The sequence below is a fragment of the Sitophilus oryzae genome, unplaced genomic scaffold (genome assembly GCF_002938485.1).
Source record: "Sitophilus oryzae breed Bouriz unplaced genomic scaffold, Soryzae_2.0 scaffold_41_pilon_pilon, whole genome shotgun sequence".
NCBI lineage: Eukaryota > Metazoa > Arthropoda > Insecta > Coleoptera > Curculionidae > Sitophilus > Sitophilus oryzae.
In genome coordinates this window covers 1,707,778-1,730,269 of record NW_022146996.1, presented here as the reverse complement: position 1 = coordinate 1,730,269, position 22,492 = coordinate 1,707,778, and the positions used below count along the sequence as shown (strand labels likewise).

Sequence of the window (22,492 nt, the reverse complement as noted above, 5' to 3'; positions counted from 1 at the left end):
CCTGATACTGCTTTTGATGGGCATGTATGTTTGCTATAATCTGAGAGGGTGTAATCGATGGGAGCTAGGCACTGGCGTGGGTACTGGGTTGCGACATCTCAATGATATTAGGTGATAATATTGCGCAGGTAGTCAGAGTAAGTTGGTCGGGCAGCTTCTCTTTTGTTTCTTAAGCGTTGGTGAGCGATATTACTCACTCTTCGTCTGAGTTTCTTATTATCAAGGTACTGGTAATAAGGCTTCGGTTTGATTTTTAACGGTGGCTTGAGACCAATGACATAATATTTATTCACAGTTTGTGATAGAGGAGGTTCTTCTATTATTTCCGTCACTGGTGCAGGGTCCTGATTACTTTCCGGTTTTCTTGATATTTCTTTATATATTTTTACCTGATAAAAAAAAAGATTTTCTTGTGATTTAAGTAACTTTAAGATTTGCGAAAATTTTATTTCGATGTCACTATGACTCCTACTTGTTTTGACCACCTACATGTTTTTAACTATTTTGAACAATAATAAATTTTCGTCCGTACCTGTATAAATCCACCGAGTGAAAAAATATACATTTCCGTCATTTTTTTCGTAAAAAATGTCTCTTGGTAAAAATCGCTACGAGCAACCGTTCTCAAGATATTTAGAATTAAAATAGTCATTACATGTCATTATTGAAAAAAAAATAAATATGTTGAGTAGATAGTTATTTGAGTGAAAAAGTATATTTGAGAATTTTTTATTTTCTTTCAATTGATCATAAATTTTCCTACAAAAAATTATGATAAAACTCTGTTTCTGTTGAACTTTTGGCACAAAACCACCTTAAATTTATTATTTCAGTTTAAAATAACTATTATAGTCAGTTTAATTTTTGTCATTGATGGCAGGTATTGCTAATTTCTATTCCAAATATCTCAAAAACAATTACTCGTAGCGATTCTTGTCAAGGGACCTTTTTTTCGTTAAAAACGTCGTAAATGTATATTTTTTACTCAGTAGTTTTATATAACAGAGTTAAAGAGCTAAGAGTTACTACTCTCCAAACCTACAAAATATGTAGGTGGCGCCCTCTACAAGTAGGAGTCAAAATACCAATTTTCATCCAAATATCGACGTTAATTCAGAAATTATGTGGAACAAATCGAAATAAAAATGAAAATTCTACATCCCATATATCTCCGAAACTAACCATTTTAGGACATACATTTTATACGAATTTTTTACTTATTATTATCTGCAGAATATGCTGCCAAAGTTTCTAAAATACATTTCGGACTAGCCTGTATACAGGGTGAGTTTCCTACGATGTTCTCTATTGGTATCTCGGAAAGTATTGGAGATAGAGAGTCAGTTTTGTGGGGTCATAAATATGCGCTTTTTAGAATTTTGAAAAAGTTCATGGCTTACTCGATATTTTTAAAAAACAAATTTTGGCTACTTTAAAAATTGTCCCTAATTTCATTATAATCTATTTTAGACAAAAAGTTTTCAGATAAAAGTTGTAGATAAACACATCCCGAGACACATCCCTAATGAGTTCGTGTTCTCCAAAGGTGTTTTCGACATGTTAAGGGTCGGCATTTTTGGTCTTGGGTGCCGGTTTTCATGTGTACGAAGAGTATGGTTAACACGCTTAGTAAAATAAGATGTATTGAATAAAGACAGAAGGCGAGTATTTTCCCAAGCGCATGGAATCTAGCGTCAGATTAAGTAGTTATGTAATCGTATTTCGATTACTTCGTATTACCGAATACTCGAATATATTCGAATACTCGACTTCGTATTTTTGCTCACTCCGACTTACTAGATTGCCATAACGACTCACTCCTATACATGTAAACGCCGACCCAAAGGTTCGCTTGCATAGGTTCGTTCCATGACACAAACATATGTTTTTTTTTAAATGGAAACCATAGTTGACCATGACTTCTTAAAAAACGCCATTTTTTAAGCTTTACAGCGATATAAGATATAATATGTTTCTTTCGAAAAATTACTGAGTTACGGTCAATCTTATTTTTTTTGACTAATTTCACTTAGTTGGCATCTTGGTTGGCATGGTGTTTTTACTTTGTTATGATTTATAAGTTATAAAAAAACAGAATATATTATTAAACGGTTGTTTACAATTTACATTACACAAACTAAAACTTAAAATATCACTACATACACTTTAAGTTATTTTAGAAAATGTTCAAAAAAATCCGCCATAGTTTTGAGAACATAAATGCATCTTTTTAAAACTGAATTACCTACTAGCTATTCTCACAGAACGACCGATCGACTTAATTAAACTTTTCCCGTACCGCCTCTTCGAAGTGCCTCTCTTAATTCATAAGTTCTTTTGTAAACCTCGTTTTGAACCGCATAAAAAAATATCTAAAATGGATAGATCAGGTGATCGAGGAGGCCCTTGCAATTGGCCCACCTCTTCCTATCCCTGAATTTGCATAATTATGATATAATTAATTAACATTTCTTTCATTATTGGGGGGGGGGGGTCGTAATGAAAATCATGTTGGAACCACTCTATTGATGCGCGATTTAACTTTTCTAACATGTCTTTGAAAATCGTTCTCTAGAAAACGTATAGTAAGTAACTTTCACCGGTCAACGTATCCTCGAAAATGTATGGCCAAGAAAAGTTGAACCAAAATCCTACACGCTTTTCTTCATCTGCAAAATTCATATTTAAAATTTTTGTTTATTGTAATTTACAAAATTTGGATGTGACAGTTTCACATTTCTGAGAGCAACGACCATTGGGCTTGTTTCCATGGCTAACTAAGTGAAATTAGTCACGAAAGATAAAAAACATTTAAAAACAGCTTATATCGCTGAAAAGCTTAAAAAAATGGCGCTTTTTATGAATTGATGGCCAACTATGGTTTCCATTTAAAAAACATATGTTTTTGTATAAGTCAAAAATAACAGGCTCTAGAAAAAATCGGGGAACACAAACTCATTACGGATGTGATTATCTACAACTTTTATCTGAAAACTTTTTGTAAATATATTATAATGGAATTAGAGAGAATTTTTAAAATAGCGAAAATTTATTTTTTCGAAATATCTAGTAAGCCATGAACTTTTTCAAAAATCTGAAAGGCGCATATTTATGCCCCTACAAAACTGCAATTAATCTTTCCCCATTTAACCGACTCTCAATCTCCAGTAGTTTCTGAAATACCCATAGAGAACATCGTAGGAAACTCACCCTGTAAAATGTTTGTTGTTTGAACTTACTTTCTTTGTAGTTTCAGTTTCGGAATCTTCCGTGCCGCCAATTATAGTTTTATATTGCCAATTTTCCGGTGGCACTAGTCCAATAACTTGTTCATTATCTTCAATATAATCTATAATATATGGACGGTGATTCATTGGAATTATTTGTTGGTCAGTGCTAATACTTTTTGTTGTGGTACTGGTAGTAGTGCTTGGTCGTCGTTCTATCTTATGTTTTCTTCGAGACGAATTAACAATTCCAGAAGGTTTAGTTTCAATATTCCTGATCGTGTTGCTATTATCGTTATTTTCAGTGTTAAACTCTTTTCTTCTTTTGTAGGTAGGTTGTTGTTCATTTTGTTTATTTACATGCGTCTTGCTAAACTTTGTTGCCCTATTAAGTTCCTCTAGATCTTCGATATTCTTGTTCTAATTGATTGAAATCAATATATAATTAAGCAAAAAATGTATACAAAAAATAGTTTAAACTTACGTTGTAGTTTGACGTGTCATCTTCATATTTTTTAACTCTAACAATAGGTATATGTTTGTGTTTATATGTATTTTGGGAAGCTGGTGCATAGTCCGTTTCTGAAAAATCGGATGCTGCATATATAGGTAACGATTCAAAATTACTCGAATTTTTAATGTTATTTAACACATCAGCAAATACATTAAGTTGTTCGTTTGGTTTTATCTCTTCTTTATAAAAGACTTCACTGATCACCTGAAAATTGATTTTATAATAAGTATTAGATAATGAAATATAGTTTATATTTTAGATAATTAAATATGATATTTTACATGTTTTGGTATAACGTATAGGGTTTAAAAACAACTTTGAGAAAGCTGAAAGTGATAAAATTTCTCATTTTAAAAAATTGAAGATATATCCCCTCGTAGACTAGATCGGCGGGATTGGCATAACAGATCGAGCAGCGGGACAGATCGTTTAAAAATACCTCTCGTGTGTGCCTACCTATTGTGTCTATTGTTCGCTTACCTTATATTTAGGCAGAACTGTACTTGGTCTCATATCAATCAGTGGATAGGGTGTGGTAGTCAAAAACTTATTTATATCAAATATTTGGTACATTGGTTTTCTCTTTCTATATCGAAGTGCTTGTGGTTCATTTATGACACTAGTACCATCAGAGGATTTATCTGTTATTTGATCTGGTTCATTTGAAATTTTTGGCCTTTCTTTTTGTGATTTATGCTCTTCATTGTTTTCTATTTCAGGTTCAATAACTAAACGTAAAAAAATATTTATTTGTCACTAAATAATATTGAAAGATTTTTAAAATATTTAGTTTGTTATATGTTACCTTTCACTATAAATGCTCTTTTTGGTTCTATTTGAGGTAATTTTGGAACTCTTTTGTTTTGGTTATTTGGAGTTGTATTTACTTTATCTAAAATTTGTTATAATTTTTTTATTATTTACAAAATATGACATTTTTATATAATGCACGTGTAGGATCTGTTACAACGAAAAATATAACAGTGACTTTTGGTTTTTGGTATCGTAATTCAAAAATAGATTGTTTTTTATAATTTTTTTAAGCCATCAGTCGAAACTATATAATCCTTCACTGAACAGACTACCATTGGGATAATATACTATTTACAAATCTTAATAATAAACTACCCTTAATATTTTATGTTACCTTTGGCTTCAGATTTAGATTCTCTTCTTATGTTATCGGACGAAAACCCTTTTGTTTTTAGACTCTTTTCTGCTTTGAGAACTAAATCTTTTTCAGCACCTTAAAAATATATAAATAGAACAATAATAATATTGAGTGTTTCTACTGAAAACTTCAAGTATTATTTCATATGCTATTTATCTAATAAATAGGATATGTTTTACCGTGTGGTCATTATAGGCTTATTGGTGCATTTCAACTAATGGTTTTGATTCGACAGCAGCGCTCAGCGAAAGGGCGGATAAAGAAATGTATTTTACGGGGGCCGAAATAAAAAAAAGTAATGTAGAATATGCTCTTTAGGGCGCCATTTTTAACCCAAAAGCTTAATATTTAATGCAATTTAGAGATTTTAGGGGGGAGGGGTGTGGGCTGCATATTTGTAAACGACGGTTCTAGGCCGAACGATACCACGTAAACAGCATACGATATCGCAAACCCGTCTGATAAATAGCATTCGTGATTCCAAATTTGAACTGCCTTAACACCTCTTATAAACTGCAAACGATATCGCGAAATTTGTTAATGGGTTGCTGGTAATCAGCATTCAGGATCGCAAATTTTGTTTGTCAACGCAAATTAAAAGCTCCAAAAATCAAAAAAGGAGTGTTTTCAAGCGGCCACCCCTTCTAATGACAACCATGCATATTGCTGCTTAACTGTGGTGATAGTACGAAAAAATACACGTCAATGTGCTGTTGATTCATAAAAATTTCGATTATTATAGAGGATTATAAATAAAAACCTAAAATCGTGTCGAGAAATCAACAGAACATAGATTCCCAGATGACACTATTTTATGTTCATCGAACTTACATACGTATGCAAGTTACTTAGTCTATTACAAAATAGATATACAGGGTGTCCCAGAAATAAGTGCAAATATTTTAAGGGGTGGTAGATCTCGATAAAAGAAACATATTTTCTCTTTGTCGTTTTTCAAATAAGTCCAAAATAACGGAGTTATTTTACTTTGAAAATTTCCAAAAAAAATGATTTTTTGCTAAAATTTTGACACTGGATCTTTTCTGGATTTACTTTCTTGTAAATTTAATCTAGTACCTATGTTTTCATATTATCAAGAAATTATGTTTTTTAACTAAAAACTAAAAAAATTTCTCAATTTTTTTTTTCGCGAAAAAAACCTCATAGGCGTGTTTCTCTATACTAGCAGTTAAAATATTTGCACTTATTTCTGGGGCACCCTGTGTAATATATTTTCCATAGAACTCAATATAAATTTCTAAAACCTAACTTTTCTTTAAAAAAAAAGATGTATCCTCAACTATAAAAATTATTCAAGAATGAACTAAGTTACAATCTTCTTCTAACTAACCACGCATATTGCTGCTTAACTGTGGTGATAGTACAAAAAAATTGGCGCCGGAAGGCACGTATAGCCACCCATACTAAAATATGTTAATAAAAAGTTGGTAGGCAGTTCTTTTAGTTTCAAAGTAAAGGCATTTTTCCAATCTTTTATATCTCAAAAACTGCGACTTTGACTGATTTTGATGATATTACCAATTTTGTTGTAAATATTATTTCTAATCTTAAATTGAAAACCGCGTTTCGCTAGCTACTGTAATTCTGGAGTTACGATTTTTTTAAATTTTTAACCCCCTCCTATACCCCCTTACCAATCCCCCACCCCTACCAAAAACTAATGGCCAGATTATCGGGTGCCACTGTATTTTTGTGCCAAATTTCGTTAAAATCGGTTTAGCGGTTTTTGAGTTATCGTGTTACAGACAGACAGACAGACAGACACCATGAAAATATTTTTTATTTACTTAGGTCATTTATGACCCAAATAACTCATTTTGAGTGAAATTAAAAAAACTTTTTTTTGCCGATCTTAATAGCCTACCATACCTGTTGGTATGGTCGGCTAAAAATACAGGTCAACGTGCTGTTGATTCATAAAAATTTCGATTGTTATAGAGGATTATAAAGTAAAACCTAAAATCGTGTCGAGAAATCAACAGAACATAGATTCCCAGATGACACTATTTTATGTTCATCCAACTTACATACGTATGCAAATTACTTAAAACAAAATAGATATACAATATATTTTCCATAGAACTCAATATAAATTTCTAACACCTAACTTTTTTTTAAAAAAAAGATGTGCCCTCAGCTATAAAAAATATTCAACAAGGAACTAAGTTACAATCTTCTTGTACTAGAGAATGTCAAATGTTTCTTGCAAAGAAACCTATAGAAAGTGTAGTTTTTGTTTTAAAATTTTGAAGCAAAGCTGGTTATTCTCTAAACATTGGGTAAAATGTCCTGGAAATTTAAAATATTTTGCATCTTTATTCATTTCAGTATTTCAGCATTCATTTTTTGGTTTCGATTTATAATCTAATTTTTTTAAGTTAATTTGTTTTGGGTAATTACTCTTGTTAATTTCTGTAACTTACCTCAATTTCTTCCTTTTTAGCGAAACGTGTTCTAATAATTTCTGTACTTATTAATTTATATACTCGTGGTTTGGGGGCAAATTATTTTTTTTGCAAAATATTGTTTAGTACTATATTCTTTGGTAGACATCTTGCACTTGCGAATTTTGCGATCTTGAATGCTGATTACGAGCAACCAATCAACAAATTTCGCGATATCGTCTGCTAATAGCTGTATCTAAGGAGTTAATGCTGATAAAATTTGGAATCGCGGATGCTATTTACTAGACGGATTTGCGATATCGTATGCTGTTTAGGGTACGAACATAGTGGAGGCAGGTTTCTGCTTTCCGGCAACCAGCGCCGTCTCTGGGGACCTATTCTTGACCACTCGCATCTTCAAATATCGCTCGCATCTCGCATCTCCTAAAAAAACATATAACAATACACAGATGCGTAACTTTGCGTATATGCATCACGTGTATTGTATATGGCTATTTCGGAGATGCGAGAAGGATTCGGAAGTAGATAATTAAGAGGAAATTTACCTGATTAACTAACCTAACCTAACCAAACCATATTCAAACGCCGCGCCCGCCTCGCCGGGGCCACACATAGATGTATTTGGTCTATAAACCTGACCAAAAGTGATATTTTTTTATTTTCATTTTTCTTAACTGAATACAAATCTATAAATACTAAATGTAAGCACGTTTATTAGTTATTAGCTTTTTTAAGTCGTAAGTTGACTGTCAAATAAATAATATATTTCAGTTAAAAGCATGATACAAAGAATACAAGGTATGATATTGCGCAGGTTGGTCACTACGTCACAGGTGATAAACAGCACCATTGGTCGGCAAGCTCTGCGCGCCAATTTCAGATTGTCAAACAGATTGTGTCATCTGTGAAATTTGATTGTGTCAAAATGTGAAAATAATTTTTCAAATGTCAAGCTCGATGATTTGACATAACTTTTGGGGTTATGTCCTAATTCTTCCCTATTTTAGGTCTTTTTTTATTAGTGGCAATTGAACAATATGGATATTTTTTTGTATGGCGTATGACGTCACAGGTGGTATGCGCAAACTTAACGAAATTGGAGCCGCTATCGATCATACCTTGTTTTCTTTGTACCATGAGTTAAAAGTATGAATTATCTTGAGTGTATTCTGAATATTTCTAAGATTATAAAAATAGTGGAATTGTTTGTAGTGCTTTTTCTGCAAATTGTTCATAATAACTGTCATGATGGATACAGAGCCAGCTTTGTTTGTTTGCTCTGTTCTGTTTTATGCCATATTTTTATTTTGAAACGTTTCCTTCTATTCTATTTTTTTATAATGTTTTATATTTAAAAAATCAGAGGCATTTTTATAAGGTGTAAGACTATTCGGCAATATTCCGCATGGAAATTAGTATCCGTTCAATGCTTAAAGTCTCCAGCTTTGGAATATGTACAAAAATCTTGCCAATATTTGCCACTGCCAAAAAAAACATTGATTTAAATAGATTCTTAAAGGAAATAGTCTTTACCCTATAACACCCATCCTCGCTCAAATATCGTCTATAATATACAAATTACTTTCTTGTTCTAGCATCCTCATCCAATTGCTTGGTTTTGCACAGAATGGCCCTATTTGATCGGTGGAAAGGGTTTCAGAATAGAGGAAAAAATATTGTGTAGGAAAAACAAAATGAGGTTCCATATTAGCACCCTCTCCTCTAATAATTAATATTACTAGCAAAAAAGCAAAAAAATCATAAAACATAATTTTGGCCAACTTTTAGTTCTTAATACCCTCTGTGCGCCGTCGGCGCCTGCAAAAGCAGAAATAAATAAATTTTCGTTCCGGTAAAAGCGAGAACGCCGATGAACGCTGGTTGACGGCTCCTACCTGCTTTCACTGTGAACTAGCCGATTTGATAACACGCTTTAATTTTTCAAGGTTATAAGCGCGAGGCGGCGCGGCGCGGCGCTACTATGTAACCATATACAGGGTGTCCCAGAAATACGTGCAAGTATTTTAACTTAACTGGTAGTATAGTTCAACCCCAGAAACACGCCTATGAGGTTTTTTTCTAAATATTTTTTTTTGAAAATTCGGAATTTTTTGAAAATATTTTTGGAATTTTTTTGCAATTTTTTTTAGTTTTTATTTAAAAAAATAATTTCTTGATAATATGGCAACATAGGTAGTAGATTAAATTTATAAGAAAGAAAATCCAGAAAAGATCCAGTGGTTCTCAAACAAATCTCGAAGTATTGGAAAGAATATGTAAGGACCAAGAACTATTGACTACAATAAAACGACGAAAAGCAGCATATTTTGGTCATATTTTTCGAAATAACAAATATAGTTTCCTACAGCTGATCGTTGAGGGAAAGATTGAAGGACGACGAGGCATCGGGCGTAAACGGTTTTCCTGCATGCGGAATTTGCGCCAGTGCCATGGTTTAATATAGGAGAGGCAAGTGCAATTATCCGTTTGGCTCAAGACAGGGAGGAATTCCAATTGATGGTCGCCAACCTCCGATGAGGAGAAGGCACATGAAGAAGGTTCTCAAAATTTGAGCAAAAAATCATTTTTTTTGGAAATTTTCAAAGTAAAATAACTCCATTATTTTGGACTTATTTGAAAAACGATAAAGAGAAAATATGTTTCTTTTATCGAGATCTACCACCCTTTAAAATACATGCACTTATTTCTGGCATACCCTGTTTATAACAATACACGTGATGCGTATACGCAAAGTTGCGAACGATGTCAAGAATAGGTGCCCAGATTGGCGCTGACTACCAGTAAGCGGCAAACCTGCTTGCACTGTGTTCGCACACTTACGTGGCATCGTTCGGCGGAATTTGGCCTAGAACCGAATCGCGATCATGGACGTTGTTTACAAATATGCGACCGGGCCCCAAGGGCCCCCCTCTGTATCCGCCACTGGCTCGTGCATACATGGGATTTTCTATGTTTCCAACAACCTGGTATAGGAAACATTTGACCACTAACGCTATCTATTAAAATATTTATACAAACCGTTTCTTTCTAATTTTGTAACCGGCTCCGTGTATTTTAAAATTCTTCCTTTTCTTGTTTCATGTCCTATTTGCTTATTCTTTGGAAAAGATTCTGTAAGAATAAACTTATTAAATAGTTAATATTTCTACAGAATTATCAGTTATTTACCTTGGGTTCCATAATTTTTATTAATTCTATCACCATCGGGAGCTATCGTTGTCGTCTTATGAACTGATTTTTTCTTTGAATTTTCTAAATCAGAACTTTTTTTTGAAGCGGACGAAGTTGTCTGTTCGGTAGGTAAATGATCTAATAATTTTATCTGATCATAAATATTATTTGGAGTTAGTTTTATAGTATATCTAGGAGTTGTAATCAGAGATACTACAGCCTCAGTAGCAGCTTTATGAATTTTAAATGGTGAAGGCAGTATGGCATTCTTGCGACTTGTTGATGGGTTATCTACTTTTGTGTTAGTTATAATACTTGCTGCTTCCTGGATATTTGATATACCACTACTATTCCCTTTGATATGTTCAACCGTTGCTTCTATGGATGTATCAGGAGAGACTGTTGGTTCATTTTCAGATGGTCTCTCATCTACTTCGTTATTTATTTCTTTATCTACAAAAGTTTCTTTCGGGACTGTAGGCATATTTTTTAACGTTCTAACTGTTTTATCCAACTCTTCAAATATGGATTGAACAGGGCCTACATTTTTCTCTTTAAAAATTGGATTGTCAAGAGGATTTGTTCCAAAATATCTAAAATTGAAGTTCGTGTTACCGACATTGTTCAAAATCGTTGGAAATTTTTTGGTAATGGATTTTCTCTATCAAAAAGTGAGCACACTAAACTATACCGGGTGCGTCTCAAAAGTGGCTCACCTCTATAACTTTTTTATTTTTTCAGATAATAAACGAGATTTGGTATGTGAGTATATGACATAAATTGGGAGTGATTAATTTATACAATTATTATTGTTTTTGGTCATTTCCTGTTTCACCGGAAATGATGACAACTTTTGATTTTAAATTTCAACCTAGAGTGCCATGGTTGTGTTAGAAATACTAATTTTTAATCAAGGAGCCTTGGAAAAATAGATTTGATCGTCTAATGTTTTTCGTGTCTTCTCTTGGCCTATTAAAAGATGCCGAAATCGTTTTTTTAATCATATCTCATTTTTTTAAATGGAACAAGGGTGGCTCATTGGCATATTTGAAAAAAAAAACATTTTTTACGAATAATTTGGTACCACACACTTGGTATTTCGAGTCAAACGAAAGGGGTGGCTGCAATAACCAGACAGCTCCATTTTAATAAATTTGTGGGAAATCGAAAAAAAGCATGCGGTTCATAACGACAATTTGACTCTAAATAACAATTGTGTGATACCAAATTATAAAAAAGCGCTTTTTCCAAATATGCTAATCTGCCCATTTAAAAAAATTGGGATATTATTAAAAATACGATTTGAGCATCTTTTAACAAGTTGTAGTCGATTAATTCTATTTTTCTAAGGCTCCTTGACTAACAATTATTGTTTTTAACACCATGTTTGAAACTTAATATACGATTTTTTTTAAACTGAAAATTTCAAAATTTGATATATGATGTCATTCTATCCAGAGTCTCATTGTCTATCGAATGAAGTAAAAAATCTAGGGTGCTGTTTAAAAATCAAAAGTTAAAGTAGTTATTTCCGGTGAAACAGGAAGGGACCGAAAACAATTGAATACGTCGATCAATCCTAATTTATGTCATGTACTAACATACCAAATCTCGCTTTTATTCTCTGAAATAATAGGTATAAAATTCATAGGGGTGAACAACTTTTGAAAATCACCCGGTATATTATAACCTAAAATTCACAGACTTTTTAATTAAATATTTATAATACGATAGATAAAAATTAGTTCAGATCATCATAATTTTTAATTAAACTATTAATTTTGAATAATAATGTTACTCCATTGTGCTCTTTGAATAAAAAGATTAGGGAAGAATTATATAATGGTATTCATGTATTCATGCATGGTGGGCGGAAAAAGGACTCTAGGGTGGGGATCCTTGACAGTTCTGTTTGGCGATTCATTTGACACATTTGAATTCGACTTGAATTTTGGTCAATCTTTACCTTTGGTCTCTACTATTATTCACTTACTTTGGTGAATTTTTCAGTCTTTACCGAGCTTATGTTATTTATTATTTATTTTGCTACTGATAGTTGTATAAAGGTAGTAAATCTAGATGGAAATTGTGGCAGAACTTAAATTAACAATGACAGTATTGCGATTTATCGAACATGACTGTAAAATAGTGGGTTGTGTAGCGTGCGGTAGATCTCGGTCAAAAATCGAGTGAAATAATGAAAATATATTATATATCACTGAATATTATTATCGTCTTGACATAATACTCGTATTATAACAGAATCGATTTGTAAATGTGATTAACTTTTATTAGTAATAGAAGAAATAATTAGCATTTGTTATAGTCTTAATTGTAAAATACATACAATTTAATTTTGGTTTATACCATATGCCATATTTATTTACCTTGTTTTAAGACAGTCTATTTTATCTCCTAGTTCAGTTATCCTTGGTCCTTTTGGCGTAACGAATTCATTGTCAGTTTCATTATCCCCATTGTCTTCATTTTCGTCATCATAGTCCTCTTCCTCTTCTTTTGCATTTCTTACATGATCTGGCACGGGATCTATGTTTTGTGGTATGTCAGGACATTCGTGTCTATCGGCCGTTTTATAAAAAGATAATTCGCCATCTTGTTTTACTGGTACGTTATTTATATTCTCCGCATATCGTAAAGGAGAATCTTGGTTCAAATCTGAAAAAACAAGTTAATATTTTAATTTTAAATATAGTTTCAATTACTTTAAAATTGTTAAATTTCAATAGTAACAGAAATAATTTAGACATGCAATACAGGGTGGCGCACCTCATTCGTCTCGGTTTATTTCATTTTTATATTCTTGGCTATAAAATAAGACATTTATTATAAGGGTTTAATATGTTTAGATGCTTTGGTTTTTGAGAAATTTAAAGATATTTAAATATGCATGCAATAAAAAAGTTTGTCAACTTAATTCTGAAAAGTAATGTTAATGTACAGGGTGGGTCAAATTCGACGCTTTTAAATGGAAACACCCTTTTCTATAGCAGATAGACGAAAACTAATATCGGTGTCTGGAGCTCAATTTTCACCAAAAACATGATGGTGAAAACCGCACATCAATACGATTTACCGTTTAGGAGTTACGGGGTGTTTTTCAAAAATGTGCATTTTTAACAAATCGCTGTAACTTTTTTGCTATGGAAAATTTTGTATTTCTATGAAAACATTTCCAAAGCACCTTTTTACGTAGAATTTAATGGTATAAGTATATTTTTTTTAAAATTAATAATTTGAGAGTTATCAACGGAAAAATTGATTTTTATTTGGGACACCCTCTATATTTTTAATTAACCGAAAAGAATTTAAAATTATCTTTCCAAAAATATAGCACACTTGATATTTTGTTATATTCCCCTTCGATATACAGAATTTTTAAAAGTTTGCCACTTTTAACTAGTAGGCTTTGGACCCCTTATTGATGATATGCCCTTAATGAAACTCGAAAAAATATTTTTCCAGCAAGAAGAGGCACCGCCTCAGAACGCTGAAGTTATCAGCAAATTTTTGCAGCCAATTTCAAGAATAATTGAATAGCTAACCAAGATCCCAGCCGTTGGCCGTCGAGGCCGCCTGACTTAGTGCCCATGGATCTAATCCTATGGATATATTTGCGGAAAAATAAAGGTTCCTTATTCTTCCGTATAATCTAGACAAGAATTAGAAATACGTAGCAGTTATGAGAGGGTATCTCTCACCCCCACTGAGTTAATGAATTCCGCGAGAAATGTTCAGAAACGGCCCCGTCTGTCCATAACAGAAGACGGTCGAACACCTGCAGCAAAATCTCATGTCTTGGTTTGCTATTTATTTTTATTGTTATCAGATATAGTTTAAATGTGTTGATGTTGGTTAAATATATTTTAAATTGTTATAAAATTCTGCATCTCTCATATTCTCTAATATTATTTTCGTTTTAATTGATGCTCACAGCTAGAATTTTTTGTATTACAGCCGGTGCCATTCAAAGCCTACTTAATTAAAGCGGGCGAATTTTTGTATACTCTATATCTCGAAGAGGAATCGAGCAAAATATCAAGTGTGTTATATTTTTGGAAAGTTAATTTTAAATTCTTTTCAATAAATTAAAGATATATAGGGTGTCTCATATAAAAAATCAAATTTTCTGTTGATAATTCTTAAATTATTAATTTTAAAAAAATTATACTTAAACCATTGAATTCTACGTAAAAGGTGCTTTGGAAATGTTTTCATAAAAATAGAAAATTTTCCATAGCAAAAAAGTTACAGCGATTTGTTAAAAATGCATATTTTTGAAAAACGCCCCGTAACTCCGAAACAGTAACAGATATCGATATGCGATTTTCACCATCATGTTTTTGACAAAAATTGAGCTCCAGACACCGATATTAGTTTTTGTCTATCTCCTATAGAAAAGGGTGTTTCCATTTAAAAACGTCGAATTTGACCCACCCTGTACAAGGCGTTGACAAACTATTTTATTATAGCATGCATATTTAAATATCTCAAAAACCAAAGCTTTTAAACATATCAAACCCTTACAATAAATACCATATTTTATGTCCAAGAATTCAAAAATAAAATAAAATACCGGGTGTGTGTGTGTTCCACAAGAAAAAATATAAATTAAGTATGGATCTTAGTTCTGACACACCCTGTTCATTTCAAAATAGTTTTAAATAAATTATGCACATTGCCTTCCCAGATATACCCATAAAATATTTTGTTTCTACATCTTTCTGTTTTCGTATAATGAACCGAGGCAAATGAGGTGCGTTGCCCTGTATAACTTACCAGATCTTTTATAATAGGGATACTTTTTTGTATCAAGCTTTTTTTCTTTCTTTTTTGGTTCAAATTTATGTTCAATTTTGTCTATGAACTTTGTATCTACATTAACATCTTCGAACCAAATTTCTGGTGATCTTTTTTTCCGCTGGATTTTTGTTTTGATTGATTTAAGTTTCGATATATCTTCTGAAAAAATGTCCTCTCCATATTTCTTTTCAAGGGGGTTAATCTCTACATTTTCTGGTATGTAAGAAGGCTTGGATGATTTATGAATATCGCCAACATCAGCAATAAATTGTTCAGATTTCCCTGAATTAGTGTTATTTGTGTTATCGTTGTACTTTGATGATATAGATTTTTGTTCAATCTCTTTTCCAATTAAAGAGGTAATATTAGCCGTATTATTTTGTTGTCTGGATATATCTTTCAATATCTTGGGGTATATTTTAACGTATTTATGGGCTTTGGTACTATTATTTGGCTGCATAATCACTTTCACCTCGCTTTCAATTTCAAGTTGAACATCCCCATTACTCTTGTCTTTCACATGTGTAGTCTTTAATTCCTGAGTGTTAATAAAGTTATTGTTTTTGTTCATGTTTGCTTTTGTATTAACGAATTGCGGTGGTTCATAATCTTCACTGGCATTTTCTTGATTGTCTATAGGTAAATATGCACTGTCTGCTGGTACTGAATCTTCAAGTTGTTTTTCGAGATTTTCTAAACCAGAAAGATATTTTAAAGAAATAGTTATTGAAACAAGATTTACTTATATTAACTTGATAATTGCCTAAAGATACTCCGTAAATATTAGTCGGAGTCACTCAACCATGTCACACTTAGATTAAGAATATGTCACATGATGGCTTCCGACGACTGCATTGTGCGCTGATTTCTCCAAACATGTTCTACGACATGGGATTACGCGATGACGCTTATTGCTATTTTGTTTTGCGTTAAGCCATTTTCTTTCAGCGAGCTCTATTTATTTAGCCTTGCATTGACATCAAGGATATGTGGAAGCCGCTCATCAACGGTCTGAAGGAGTTGAAGCAACTATAATTTCGTCGTTCGTTAATTAATTGGGCATGTTTCCGTGACCCCGACTAGTATTAAAGGAACAGCATGTTTCCTAAGTAATCGAGTGGTATGATTTTTAATTTATGATTTTTTTCTGGTATGTTTTTAAGAAAAAGATTGTGTCCAGGTATTAAACCAATTTTTTTCTTTAATCGTTATTTTTCTATTTAAACTAGTGTCGTCCGTACACACACACCACTATTATTTCATTAAAATAAACGATAAATCACTGCTTTTTTTCCAAAACAATATTATTTTTTTCTTAATTGTCCATCATTTCTAAACGAGATTGATTTCTTGAGATTGTTTTTGTAAATCGGTTTTCGAGAAAAAAAATCAACCAAAATTATTCATGTATGCTCGTTTTCTACCGATTTTGAGAATGCGAAGTTGTAGTTGTTTTAATTTAATTTTAAGTTTAAAACTATTCAATGTACAGGGTGTCCCATTTTAGTTGAAATCATATGGTATCTCCGTTATTCGTGAGGATAGAAGGGTGCGGTTTGCACAAACCTGTGCCATTTTTTTGTCAAACAAAAGATGCCGTAAACAAAATTTTCATAGCCCTCTTCGTTTCTGACCTACAGGGTCTTTCTGAAAATTTTGCAATTTGGGACACCCCCGGTATCTCTGTTATTGTTAAAGGTATCGAGAAGGTGAAACATATTTATTGTAGAACTTTTTACGTAGAATACAGTGGCGTAGTCGGTTATTCTATGAAAATAATATTTTTAAAAATATGAATTAAAGTTATGCTTTCTTAAATGGAACACCCTGTATATTTATAAATTATATGATCTGGCTTGCCATAAGCTTCTGAAAAATATATATCACTCTATATTTATTTTCAATATTTACTGCAATATTTAAGAAATATATTAAAAGATAATATTTATTAGTAGGCCATGATTGATAATAAAGGAAACTAAAGAATTATTAAAAGTATACTGCTGTCTCTTGTTTTATTTTGAGAGCCACTAATAAATTCTTTATATATTAGGGAAACTTAACTTTCTACCGCTATTTGTAAATCTTGGAAGCTATCGTACCGGAACTTTTAAATATTCCTTTAGCTAATTTACGTGAAATATACTTTCAGCCCCCCCCCCCAAGATGGAACTCCCCTTAACTTACAACGAAAATATTAGAATTTTGTTAAACTATTATTTCTCAAATCAATGAATAATTGAGAAACCAATGGACCCATATGATGGAGGCCATCATATGAACCCATATGATGGCGCCTCCTTGGAGTTGTCCTTTCTCGATTTCTGATTTTGGTGATTTTTGAAATTTGAAATATATCGTGGCAACTAACACAATGTTAAACACCTGGAAAATTCTTTATTAATGCAAGCTTTTAGATATTTGCAAACCCATCGCTTTATAATTAATTCCGTTAAAAAAAAGAAAAATATATTCAGATTGAGTGATACTTAACAGTTCAAAAGTAAAATATATCAATTCCAAACAATATTTTAATAAGTGTATGACTATTTTAGTAAATATTATTTTTGATTTTTTGTTATTTATCACGGCCTACTAATAAGAAAACGATATGTTTTAAATATTTCCGTAAATAGTGAAAATAAATATAGAGTGATATATATTTTTGAGAAGATCATAGCAAGGCGGATCATATGATTTATAAATATACAGGGTGTTCCATTTGAAAAAAACATAAGTTTAGTTCATATTTTCAAAAATATTTTTTCCTTAGAAAAATAGACTACGCCGCTGTATTCTACGTAAAAAGTTCTACAAGGATCAGTTTTCACCTTCTCGATATCATCCATAATAACGAAGATACGGGGACTGTCCCAAATTGCAAAAGTTTCGAAAAGACCCTGTAGCTCAGAAACGAAGAGGGCTATGAAAATTTTGTTGGCAGCATCTTCCGTTTGACAAAAAAGTGGCACAGGTTTGTGCAAACCACATCCTCCTATCTTTACTAATAACGGATATACCGTATGATTTCAACTAAAATGGGACACCCTGTACAAGAAAAACTCAAGATGTCAATTTTGTTAAAAAATTATTGCCAATCAAGAAAAAAAAGTGTTCTTGAAAAAAAGCGGTGACGTGTCATTTATTACAAGGAGGAAATTTGATTTTTTAAATTTTTTACACCTTTTTAAGTTTTTAAAGTTTTTTACACAGTATTATTTAGACTAGCCACTTAGAAAACACCCACATGTGGCATCAAAGAGTGAAACTCGTTATTCCCTGAAATACCTAGGAAATTCACGTACTACCGACAAACGGTATAACCCTTCATTGGTACATTGTTTGGGACTGTAGATCCCAGTTGTTCACTGTAATGAGTGAATATTTCAGTGAAATGCTGTAATTAAGTAAACTATTTAAGTTATCCTGTTTGCCGGATTATACTATCCTTGAACTTTTGAAAGTTTTTTTTTGTAATAACAATACCTATTTAAGATAAAAAATATATTGACAGGGACATGTTTTCATTATCCGCATTTTTGTAATAGAAAATAGAATATTTTAAAATTGGACGTATATGTATATGTCGTAGTCACATTAGTGTATTCCGTCTTTTCGTGGCGTGAAGATCCTAGTCACTTCATGAAGCGTCGGTTAGAATAGCAGGCTAGTTATGTTGTTAGGTTAGTTTTTTTCATTAAGTGACTAGGCTCTTCATGAAAAGACGGAATACACTATGAGACTACGACATATACCTATATTAAATTTAAAACACATACTCCTATAATTTTTATTATTACCGAAACGGTTTGTATGTGTAATAAAGAACAAATATTTCTGAGAACTAACTAGTCGCAGAATTTAAATAAATTCAGTGGTACAATACTAATAAATCAGTGTTTTTTTTTTCGTTTCTAGTAGGTAATGAAATCAGTCGAAACTGTTCAAACTGAAAAAATCACACTATACATAATGTTTCTACTTTACCAAGAGAGATGAGTGCACCAAGTATTTTTCCGTAAACATTCAAATTAATATGTATCACTATATTTTTGTCGTGTTACACATGACCACAGTGTACGAATTTGAAGCGAGTTTGTAGATTATTGCAGGTTGCGGTTATTGTTTGAAAACTTGTAGAAATTATCTCAATTCCTCTACGTTCCAAGGCCTTAGTTTTTATTTAAATAATAATCATTTATTTTTTGTAAAATAAGTCTAAATACATGTCGTGACATGTCTATTTTCACATAAAATTCACTTATGCAATATATGTGTAATCGAAGAAACAATTCCGTCAAAACAGGGAATGCCTGAAATCTGCAGTCAAACGATTTACGGTAAAGTATTTCCTAAAGATAATGTCTTAGGGCAAGCTGGCAACGATGATAAAATTCATCATGGCATGGCATCCCGAATTCAACCAATCTGATTGGTCCAGATGTTCTTACGTTTTGTCGCCATTACCCCCTACTAGGTGCTCTATTAGTAGTAGAAACAGTAGAAATAGTCACTACTATTGAAAAATGCAGTGGTGGTGTTATTGTATTGTCTTTTATGCATATAGACTTAAAACATATTTTATTTTAAGTCTATGGTGCCTTTAACAAATATTTATATACCTCATATTTGGCCTATTTTTGGCAAATCACTAAACAAAATGTAGGTACATTTAAAATAAAATAATATTATAAAGTTTACCGGAATAATATATACAGGGTGAGTCTTAAGAGCAAATATTTTCAGGGGTTGTATATTTCGACACGAGGTTTTTTTTTCGCAAAAAATTGAAGAAGTTGAAAATTGTCCATTTTCTTTTAAGTTTTCCTGTATATTTTTCGAAAGCTTTTTAGAACTGCCTGTTCACTGCAAATTTTCCCACGGTATACTCTGTTTTTTTTCTCAGGTAAGATTTCGACAGACGATGACAGAAGAAAAGCAGATGACGTCCCATACCAATCTATTTATTTTACTAAAAAAAGTTTCTAATAATTTTTAAGTTAATTATGGGTCGGTTTAAATATAAGTTCGTCATGCGTCGTCACTTGTTGTTTTTAATCAGTTTTATTGGTTTATTTCAAAAATGACAAATCGTATTTCAATTTTATTGGGTTGACGGGACGATGAACGACAAACGGACGCCGATGCGTATGAACTCGCCTTTAGATTTTTGACGTTTGTCAAAGTCTGTCTTTTGAAGTCAAGTGGAGGAAAAATCGAGTGAAAATTAACTGTAGAACCCAGAGCACAGTTTATGGTTAATACTCGCTGCCCAGGCAGAAAGTCTTATACAGATACACCAATAAAGTTACTATTAATAAAGTTCGTATACCATCTCGTCGTAGATAAGTGCATCTCGAATATGGTAGAAGGACCATACTAAACCCATACTAAAAACTGGAGTAGCTGTAAAATATCGACATCACACGATAGGTAAATAATGGATTTTAGCACTGCAGAAAAAAATGTCAAAAGGTACTGGTTTAAAAAATTTAGATTAAAGTTATTTAATCAACCTGTGAGGTATAAAATTTGGTAAGTGTTATTATTAATAAAATAGATTGTTTTACTTATGTTATTTTATTTATTCCTGCGGAATATCACAAATTTGTATTTGTACATAAGTTATATTGATAAAATATAATCATAAATGCGGGATGTTTCATAAAGCTTGAAAGTAAGAAATAGTTCTTTTTATATTTTTTGGTATGTGGTGTCTTGTTTTTGTTTGTTTTGTATTAACACATACCGTTTTTTTATTAAATAAAATAACTCGATTACATTTTTTTCAGTTTTATGCAGTTTTATTCACAATATTTTGAAGTTACTTGTCAGTCAAATTTTAAATACATATATTAATTTCCTGCTATGCGTTCCAGTTGTACCAACTTATTTCTTTGTAAAATAAAATAAACTACTTTGAAATTAAAATGACAGACACATCTATCACTGTCAAGGATCTTCTCGTTGGACAGACTATATAATTTCTTAATCTCTGATATTACCTTATTACCATAGTTACGGCTATACTCTACGGTTACGGCTTACGGCACTAAAAGGGATGCAAATACAGAAAAAATCCGGCGGCTTTCAACATTTTTTCAAAAAAAATCACTTTTTTAAATTTTCAAACTTAAATAACTCGGTTATTTCGGACTTATCTGAAAAACGGTAAAGAGAAAATATGTTTCTTTTATCGAGACCTACCAGCCCTGAAAATATTTGCACTTATTTAAGACTCACCCTGTATATTTTCATAAAACACTTCACGCTCCTTACCGTTGCCCCGTTGTTTCAGATCCGTTAGTCAGACTGTACAATGGTTGGCGGCAATACGTATGAAACAACTGGGCAATTCAGGGAATGACGGAATTAAAGTCGATACATCGTGCGATGTAAAAATTTAAATATTAACAATATCAGCGCAAGAAGATATTTTATTTTATAAGTATTCATTATTGTGTACCACTTTCAAACAATATGGACTCACCTGTCTCTAAAACTTTTTTTGATTGCCCTTCCTCGTTATCTTTAACTTTCTCTTTGTCTTTCTTGGGCTTGCTTTTTTCTGACTTGTATTTTAGTTTTTTAGCCAGACCTTCATCCTGTTCAGCTTTTTTAACGTGACCTGCATGGTCATAGGCGCTATCTTCATATCTATGTGATACAATATAATTAATTGTTTTTTTTTATATTTATTTTTTGATATACTTACCCTTCCTCACTGTAAACCGTATGAACTTTGGAATCCTTAATGAGTTCCTTAAGTCGACCAGTACCGGTTCGTGCTGGTTCGTAAGGCAAGTGTTTTTCGTTCTCGCTATTTCTTACTTGAGTGTACAATCTCTGTGGTACAAATTCTTCGACCTGATTATTAGGCTGGCTAATATGTCCATGATTTAATGTCTCTTGGTTCCTGTTATGAGGGTCATGGTGTACATACGGTTGAAAAAATGTTTGTCCAGGAGCCTGCTGAATACTGACACGATTACTAGGCTGTTCAGGACCATTATTTTGATGGCCATATTCTTGAAATGGATCGTATACTACCAGTGGAGTTACTTCCTTAGGTGGTTTTATTTCACCTAATAAAAATCGAACGATTAGTCATGTTGTAAATTAAATTACCAAATTATAAGCA

At 32.2% G+C, this 22,492-nt stretch overlaps 1 protein-coding gene across 1 annotated transcript in view; it reads right to left on the bottom strand.

The window, feature by feature from the left end:
• Window positions 1–107: 107 nt before the first annotated feature.
• Window positions 108–22,492, bottom strand: part of LOC115885704 — a 73,821-nt gene continuing 51,436 nt past the window's right edge. Inside the window, exons 7-19 of the mRNA XM_030904689.1 lie at window positions 22,067–22,436; window positions 21,842–22,008; window positions 15,328–16,044; window positions 12,918–13,206; window positions 10,528–11,123; window positions 10,378–10,470; window positions 4,889–4,987; window positions 4,547–4,633; window positions 4,222–4,469; window positions 3,712–3,945; window positions 3,404–3,647; window positions 3,240–3,349; window positions 108–389 (exon numbers count right to left, since the gene is read on the bottom strand). Coding sequence (XP_030760549.1) covers window positions 108–389; window positions 3,240–3,349; window positions 3,404–3,647; window positions 3,712–3,945; window positions 4,222–4,469; window positions 4,547–4,633; window positions 4,889–4,987; window positions 10,378–10,470; window positions 10,528–11,123; window positions 12,918–13,206; window positions 15,328–16,044; window positions 21,842–22,008; window positions 22,067–22,436 — 3,536 coding nt within the window. The remainder of the gene's footprint in view (window positions 390–3,239; window positions 3,350–3,403; window positions 3,648–3,711; window positions 3,946–4,221; window positions 4,470–4,546; window positions 4,634–4,888; window positions 4,988–10,377; window positions 10,471–10,527; window positions 11,124–12,917; window positions 13,207–15,327; window positions 16,045–21,841; window positions 22,009–22,066; window positions 22,437–22,492) is intronic.